This window comes from Calonectris borealis, chromosome 20 (assembly GCF_964195595.1).
Source record: "Calonectris borealis chromosome 20, bCalBor7.hap1.2, whole genome shotgun sequence".
NCBI classification, from domain to species: Eukaryota; Metazoa; Chordata; class Aves; order Procellariiformes; family Procellariidae; genus Calonectris; species Calonectris borealis.
The window spans coordinates 1,483,042-1,491,301 of record NC_134331.1 but is presented as its reverse complement, the minus strand read 5'-3'; the positions used below and the strand labels follow the sequence as shown (position 1 = coordinate 1,491,301).

Here is an 8,260-nt window from a genome sequence, read left to right as displayed (position 1 = left end):
TCGCTCCTAATACGGCCGGGACGCGCTGCCTGCGCCCGCCCCGCATGGCGGGGGCACCCCGGGGCCGCCCCGGCCCTGCCCGGCCCTGCCCGGCCCTGCCCGGCCTTTACTCACCGGGGCTGCCTTGTTTGGGCAGGAGGAAGCGCCGGGGCCGGGACCGGCGCCGCCCCGGCCCCCCCTGCAGCCCCCGGCACCGCCTCGCCCCGCAGGGTCCATCCCCGCAGCGTCGCGTTCGTCCCCCGGTGTTTCTCCTGCCCGGGAGCCCCCCCCCCGTGTCCGTGGCCCCGGGAGGGTCCGACGGCGGGGAGCCCTGCCGCTGCGCGGGGGGTGCAGCCGATCCCCGGGATGGGGGGCCGCGGGATGCGGCTGTCACCTGCGCAGCCCCCCTGAGCCGGACCCCCAGCACCCGCCCGGCCACCAGCCCGAGCCCTCCGCGGGCCGCCGGGCCGCTGGGCCAGGCCGGCCGCTCGGCGCTGGCACGGGGACGTGAGACCCCTCGAGCTGTGCCGGGACCCACGCAGGACCCGCCGTCCCTCTGCCACCCACCCAGTGCCGGCACCACCCTGCCCCGCACCCAGCACCCCCGCTCTGCTGCTGTGCACCGCTGACACCCCTCCGCGCCGCCCATCCAGGCTCAGCCACCGGCAGCACCGGGGCCTGCCGGGGAAGGCCTGAGCGTGCGGCGTTTTGTCCCCGAGCGGTGCTGGGAATCCCTCGGAAGCCGGCGAGCTTCCGCCACCGGCTGCTCCTGGCACAGGCGCAGGTGATGGCAAGGCCGGCAGCCGCCACCTCCATGCGCCTGGCCGGCACCGAGAGGCTGGGCGTGCGGGAGCCGTGCTGGGCAGCGGGTGCGTGGGCTGCTGGCATGGCACGTGGGTCTCTAGCATGGTGCGTGGCTACCTGACACGGTGCGTGGCTAGCCAGCACAGTGCAGGGGTCTCCGGCACAGTGCGCTGGTGTGAGCCATGCCCCTGACACCCAGCAGCAGCGTGGGGCGCACACCCCGTGGCACCCCCTGACGAAGCAGGGGGGCTCGGGCACCAGGAGGGCCCCAGGCTGGCGGGGGCTGCCAGAGCCGGGGTGCCAGCTGGGCCAGTGGGGCTCTCCCTGGGGAGATGCTCTGGGTGGGGTGGTGCGGCAGGGGGATGCCGTCCTCAGGCAGGGTGCCGTCCGTGGGGTGCACAGCACCAGCCGTGGGGTGTCAGCACTGTCAGCGGGTGCGTGGCAGCGCTGGAGCTGAGGCAGAGCTTTTTGGGGTGCCAGGCGCTGGCTGTGCGGTGCTGCGGGTGGGCTGGTGCTGCCAGGGTGCGGGGTGCTGCCTGCGGGGTGCAGGTGCTGTCTGCAGGGTGCACCGTGCTGCACCGGAGGCACGGCCGGCCTATAGGTGCTGCAGGAGCGCGGATGGTCAGGGGGTGCTTATAGCTGTGGGATGCACACGCCGGTGCGCGGCGCGTAACCTATAGGATACGTGGTGTTACCTATGGGGGTGCAATGGGCACGCGGCACTGCCGGGGGTGTGCGGGGCTCTCGGGGGCAGCGCTGCCCAGAGTCTGGGGTGCAGCGGGGGGGTGAGCCGGGGTGCACAGCCCTGGTGGGTGCCGGGGCTGTGGGTGGGGGTGCTGGTGCTGCCCAAGGGGTGCCCGGTACTGCATGAGGGTACCGGGTGCTGCGGGTGGGGTGCACATGCCGCCCGTGGGGTGCGCATGGAGTGGGTGGGGTGCACGTGCTGCCCGGGGGGTGCACGTGCTGCCTGAGGCTGTGCACGTGCTGCCCGGGGGGTGCCCGGGGTGGGGGCGCGGTGCCACCTTCGGGGTGCGGGACCAGGCCCGGCGAGGCCCGCGGGGGCCCGGCGCTACCGGAGGGGAACGGGGCGCTGCCCGGGGGTGCCCGGCGCTGCCGGGGGTGCTGCCCGGGCGCCGCGGCCGGGGGTCCCCGCCGGGGCCGGGGGTCGCTGCCACCGCCCCCCCCCCCCCCCCCGCCGCCCCATGCAGGTTCCGGGGTGCCGCGGGGCGGGGGCAGCCCGGCAGCCGCCCCACGTGGCCGGGGCCGCGCCAGCCAATGAAAACGCGTGTTTCTGAAAGATCTCCATATATGGCGATGTTCTCGGCCGGGTGGGCGGGGCCGTCGCCCCCTGGGTATAAAAGCGCGGGGCTGGGAGCCGGACGGCCTCACTCAGCCGGCGGCAGCGGACCAGGCGGCACCGTCTCCCCAGCGCCGAGAGCAGCTTCCCCCGCACAGGTACCGGCACCGGCCCCGCGGCACCGGCGGCCTTGGGGCGTGGCCCGCGCCCCTGTCGCCCCCTTTTCCTACCGTCCCCGGGGGGTGGCGGGCTCGGTCCTGGCCGACGCCGGGGTGGGCTGTGGCCGTGCCCCCCCCTTCCCCCCCCCGCCGTGCTGGAATGGTCTCGCCCGTTTGAGCGGGCCGTTGGGGGGGGGGGGTGGCGCGCCGCGATTGGTGGCGGCGGCGGGTGACGTCAGTGCGCGGGAGATTCAAACGGCCGGGGGGGGGGGGCCGCGGTCCGTCCCGCGGGGGCGGGCGGGGGAGGGGGGGCAAGGGCCGGGCCCGCCGCCAGCGCGGCCTCCCGGGGCGGGTGCGCTGACCGGGCCGCCCCTCCACCGCAGAGCCTCCGCCATGGAAGAGGAGATCGCCGCCCTCGTCATCGACAACGGCTCCGGTATGTGCAAGGCCGGTTTCGCCGGGGACGACGCCCCCCGCGCCGTTTTTCCCTCCATCGTCGGTCGCCCGCGGCACCAGGTAGGCGGGAGGGAGAGGAGGGGAGGGCGGGCCGGGGCGGTGCTGCCGCCGGGCGGGCGTTGCTGACTCACCCTTGGCTTCCCAGGGCGTGATGGTGGGCATGGGGCAGAAGGACAGCTACGTGGGGGACGAGGCCCAGAGCAAGAGAGGGATCCTGACCCTGAAGTACCCCATCGAGCACGGCATCGTCACCAACTGGGACGACATGGAGAAAATCTGGCACCACACCTTCTACAATGAGCTGCGCGTGGCTCCCGAGGAGCACCCCGTGCTGCTCACGGAGGCCCCCCTGAACCCCAAGGCCAACAGAGAGAAGATGACGCAGGTACCCTCCCTCGCCCAGCGGCTGCCCCTCGCTCTCATCTTATTCACAAACCTCCTTCTGTTACGGCATCTTAAACCTGAGTTTGTTTGTTTTTGTTTTCTTTCTCCCGACATTTCCAGGGTTCTGTTGTACTCCTGGCATTTCTTCCCTGACGCCTCAGGTTTCTCTCATTTGTGTTTCTGCCTGCATTCTTTGCTTTTTCCTTCACACTTTTGTGTTTGTGGGGTTTTTTTTTGCATGTTAGCATGCGTGTTCTAACGTGGGTGCAAGTGACCCAGCTCATTACTTGACGCTAATTGATTCCTCTCCTTCCAGATCATGTTTGAGACCTTCAACACCCCAGCCATGTACGTGGCTATCCAGGCCGTGCTCTCCCTGTACGCCTCCGGTCGTACCACTGGTATTGTTATGGACTCCGGGGACGGTGTCACCCACACCGTGCCCATCTACGAGGGTTATGCTCTGCCCCACGCCATCCTGCGCCTGGACTTGGCTGGCCGTGACCTGACAGACTACCTCATGAAGATCCTGACAGAAAGAGGCTACAGCTTCACCACCACAGCCGAAAGGGAAATTGTCCGTGACATAAAGGAAAAGCTGTGCTACGTCGCCCTGGACTTCGAGCAGGAGATGGCCACTGCTGCCTCTTCCTCCTCCCTGGAGAAGAGCTACGAGCTGCCCGACGGCCAGGTGATCACCATCGGCAATGAGAGGTTCAGGTGTCCGGAGGCCCTCTTCCAGCCCTCCTTCCTGGGTAGGTACCGCCAGCGTTGCCTCCGCGGCGTGGGGTTGGCGTGACCAAAACGAGGTGTGGCGTGGGTGCTAACGAGCCTGCGACTCTTCCCCCCCAGGCATGGAGTCCTGCGGCATTCACGAGACCACTTTCAACTCCATCATGAAGTGCGACGTGGACATCAGGAAGGACCTGTACGCCAACACGGTGCTGTCCGGCGGCACCACCATGTACCCCGGCATCGCTGACAGGATGCAGAAGGAGATCACAGCCCTGGCGCCCAGCACGATGAAGATCAAGGTAAGAAACGCTCCCTCGTCCCGCGGCAGACGGGGCTGCGGCTGCTGGGCCGCGGCGGGGAGGAAGGCCGGGCCGCTCTGACCCTCGCTGCTCTCCTCCTGCAGATCATCGCCCCGCCCGAGCGCAAATACTCCGTCTGGATCGGCGGCTCCATCCTGGCCTCGCTATCCACCTTCCAGCAGATGTGGATCAGCAAGCAGGAGTACGACGAGTCCGGCCCGTCCATCGTCCACCGTAAATGCTTCTAAACGGACTGCTGGCAGGCGCGCCGCGCCTGCTGCATGAGTTGTCTCACTAGTATATGTTTGCCCAGGCAAATCTATACACCTCATGCTAGCCTCATAAAACTGGAATAAGCCTTCTTTCAAAAGAAACTTGCCCTCGGAAAGTCTCTACCTGATGTTAGACAAATGTCAGCACTGGATGGTCGAGCTGTCACTTGATATTTGACCCCGTTATTCGAGTTAACCGTTCCCTCGGTGTACACCTGAGCGAAATACCCTGTACAGACCCGCTCCCGCCCGCGGGGCTGGCCTGGCACCGCGCCTCGGAGGAGAGCCCGCGCCCGACCGGGGCTCCCGCAGCCCCCCACACTGACAGCGGCCCGTCTCCCCGCGCCCCGGGCCGGGACCGGTGTGTACAGGGTATTTGGAGTCAGACTGTGCCGTACATCCAGTGTGGAGTATTCCAGATTTCCTGTAGAGGCTGGTAGGAGTCCATCGAGAATTCACTTCTGTCGCTGCCGTTCTAGCAAGGTTGGGAAAACATATCGCATCCGAGCCTTACGAACCAGTCTTCATTCTCCTCCCCACCCGTATCCCAGTCGACATCACGGGGCTGAAGTTACTCAACTTGAGTTGCTGAAACTTTGCATTTACACCTGTAAATTTATGCATCGTTTTAATTTATGTAAGATTTTTGTACGTTGCCTTAATGTTCTCACATGACGGTAGGAAACCAAAATTTGTAAGTCATCCTAAAGTTGAGAAATTGTAATGCCCAACAGCACATCATGGTGTAAGGAAAATAAAAAAGCGCTGCAGTAAACTCCACCGGGGGCTGTGTGTGCTGCGTGGGGCGAGAGGAGCAGCCATGGGGCTACAAACAGCAGTGGGGTGCCGAGGAAGCGTCTCGGGCATGGAAGGGTGGTTCCACCCTGCCCCGGGCAGGGCTCCGGTGCTGCCAGAACTGGCTTGGCACAGCTGCCTCCCCCCGCCTGTGCTGCCTCCAGCACGGCGAGTCCCACGGCAGCTCCCCGGTGCTCTGGGCAAAGGTGTGCGGCCGGGAGCGCCCCAGCCCGGCGTGGGGCTGGAGTGGGGCTTTGCCACCGGCCGGGGGGGTCTGGGGCTGAGGGGCCCCCCCAGCCCTGCGCTCGGTGAGAAGCTGGAGCAACCCTCGCCAGTGGCATCGAGCCCACTGAGCCTGGCGTGCTGGCTGCGGCCAGGCCCCGTGGCACTGCCAAGCACTGCTCTCGTTTCTGAGGGGAGGGAGAAACCTGCTAATTAATTAAAGTACCCAAGGTCAGGCAGTGCTGCTGCAATTAGGTCCTTGCTAGGTCTGCTGCGAACATGGCTCCGCTTGTCCCTGCCCTCGCCCTGCTCGCTGCCATCCTGCGCCGGGGTGGCACCAGGGAAAGGCAGTGGAGCCCCTCCATCAGCCGGATCCTGCCAGCCGTGTGGCACAGCCGGGCATGCGCTGCCACGTCCTCCCGGTGCTGGGCCGGTTCTCCACCGAAGGCCGGGCTCCTCTTGCCCCCTTCCCCGGCCCCCTCTGCCCAGCCCAGCCCCTGCACAGGCTTCTCCAGCCAGGCCGATGCTCTTCCTCCCCTCCTCTTCACCGGTGCAAAGCAGGCATGGACCAAAGCACCCGCGGTCCATCATGGCCGGGCATCGGAGTGGGTGCGATTTGCTCCGGGGGCACCCGGCCGGCGTCGAAGCCCTTGGGGTGGCTACAGGCTTGTGCGGATCTGCACCCGCCTGCCCACGCTCGGTGTCCCCAAGAGAGCGAGTGACCGCGGGCACGATGGATGGCCGCGACCGCCCAGGGGACGGCAGCACATCTGTCATCCGGGAACGCTCGAGGTGGGCGTCACCGTGCCACAAGGGCACCGGCCACGGCGGAGACAAGCTGCAGCTGGGGGTGCTCGGGCAGCCCAAAGCGGTGCCCAGTGCCGGGCCGAGGCCCCTCTGCTCGCTGGCGAGCGCTGCCGGGCTGCACGGTGCCGGCTGTATGGCACCGCGGCGTGGTGAGACGCAGGGTGCTGTGCCGGGTTCATGGTACCACATCGTGTTGCACCGTGCCACGTCGCTCCCTGCCGCGTTGCCCCAGGCGGCGTCCCGGCGTGTCCCACGATGACACCAACTGCCTGGCTGTCCCCAAAGCGTCCCCGCTTGTCCTTGCCCGCACCCAGGCCACTGGAGCCACTTTGGCACCAGGGTGCCAGGGACACCGCGTGGCCCCGGCTGTTGATCTGGGGGTGCAGGGGAAGGGGGTCACGGCGGGGCAGGACTGGGCACAGCTGTGCGTGTGCAGTGCTGGGGCAATGCAGCCTGGGCAAGGATCAGGCCCAGCACGGGGCGGGGGTGTCTGGGTGCCCCCCAGCCCCGTCCTCGGCAGCCTCTGCCCCTCCAGCCCCGTGGAGCCGTGGCCCGGCCCCGGGGGTCCCTCCTGGCTGCCCAGGGGCTGGTGCAGGATGAGGCCCCCGGGGCCACCCAGCCTGCAGCACCTGCGCTCACCAACTGGCCGGCACCCCCCTAGCACCCCCCAGCTGTCTGCCCGTCTGTCTGTCCAGCCGTCCAGCCCTCTGCGCACCCATCTGTCCACCCAGCCCTCCCGGCACCTGTCTGCCTGTCCATCTGTCCAGCCCGCCCCGCAGCCGTCTGTCTGTCCAGCCATCCTTCCATGCCTGCACCAATCTGTCCATCCTCCTTACAGCCGTCTGTCCGTCCATCCCTCCCTGCATCCGTCTGTCCATCCCTCCCCGCACCCATCTGTCCGTCTGTCCGTCCACCCCTCCCTGCACCCACCTGTCCGTCCGTCCGCCCCTCCCTGCAGCCATCCGTCTGTCCCTCCATTTCCCCAGCCAGCCACCCGCCCCTCCATCCTGCCGTCCTCGTGTCCGTCTGTCCATCCCCCTCCCTCCACCCCCCCCGTCCGTCGGTCGCGCCCTGGCCTGGGGCGGCCGCCAGGGGGCAGCACCGCTCCGCGCTCCGCCGCATGACACGAGTTTGCGCGGTCTCAGCTCCGCGGGGGCGGGGCTGGGCGGGGCCTCCCGGGGGCGGGGTGGGGCAGGAGGGGTCCCGCCCCCGTTACACCCGCCCCCCCATCCCGGCAGCTGCCGGCCGGAGGGAAAGGGTTAACGGCACCCGGGTGGTGAGAACAAAAGGGCTCCCCGCCAGCCAATGGGCGCCGGGCTCTGCATCCCCTCACCCTCTGGTTGGCTGCGGCGCGGCCAATGGCGTGCGAGTTCTGCCTGTCCGTCTGTCTCCACGTGGGGTGGGAGCGCTCGGTCCCTCCCCCCCCTCGCTGCTGGGGGCGGGCCCGGAACGCGCGGGCAGCTCCTGCCTGCACCCCCCTGCCTGCACCCCCCCGCCTGCACCCCCTGCCTGCACTCCCTGCCTGCACCCCCCTGCCTGCATACACCTGCCTGCACCCCCCTGCCTGCACCCGGCTGCCTGCACCCCTCTGCCTACATTTCTCCTGCCTGCAGCTTCCTGCATCCTGCCTGCATCCCTCCTGCAGCCTTCCTTCCCCCATCGGCAGCCTCCTGCCTGCATCCTGCCTGCATCCTCCTTCCACCCTCCCGCAGCCTCCCTCCCCTCTCCTGCATCGCTCCTGCAGTCCCTTCCTCCCCCCTGCACCCCCCCACCTTTCATCCCTCCCAGCCCCTCATCTGTCCTGCCTGCAGCCCCCCCGCACCCCCTAGACCCGCTGCGGCCCTGTGTCCCCTGCCTGCATCCCCCCAGCCCTGCCCGCGTCCCCTCAGCCCTGCCTGCACCCCCCAGCCCTGCCCGCGTCCCCTCAGCCCTGCCTGCACCCCGCAGCCCTGCCCGCGTCCTCCCCAGCCCTGCCTGCACCCCCCAGCCCTGCCCGCGTCTCCCCCAGCCCTGCCTGCACCTCCCCAGCCCTGCCCGCGTCTCCCCCAGCCC

General features: G+C 68.7%; 1 protein-coding gene across 1 annotated transcript; it reads left to right on the top strand.

Annotated features, from left to right (window-relative positions):
- The first annotated feature begins 2,135 nt into the window (after positions 1-2,135).
- Positions 2,136-5,164, top strand: ACTG1 (actin gamma 1). Its single transcript, XM_075169384.1, has 6 exons — positions 2,136-2,238; positions 2,622-2,754; positions 2,840-3,079; positions 3,395-3,833; positions 3,931-4,112; positions 4,217-5,164. Exons 2-6 carry the CDS (start codon positions 2,632-2,634, stop codon positions 4,358-4,360), a joined length of 1,128 nt encoding a protein of 375 aa, XP_075025485.1. The 5' UTR covers positions 2,136-2,238; positions 2,622-2,631; the 3' UTR covers positions 4,361-5,164.
- Positions 5,165-8,260: the final 3,096 nt, after the last annotated feature.

Bases quoted from the DNA above. Each gene is read 5' to 3' on its own strand.
- ACTG1 (XM_075169384.1), top strand. From the start codon at position 2,632: ATGGAAGAGGAGATCGCCGCCCTCGTCATCGACAACGGCTCCGGTATG. The intron at 2,755-2,839 runs GTAGGCGGGAGG...TTGGCTTCCCAG, and splicing joins TCGGTCGCCCGCGGCACCAG to GGCGTGATGGTGGGCATGGG. The intron at 4,113-4,216 runs GTAAGAAACGCT...CTCCTCCTGCAG, and splicing joins CCAGCACGATGAAGATCAAG to ATCATCGCCCCGCCCGAGCG.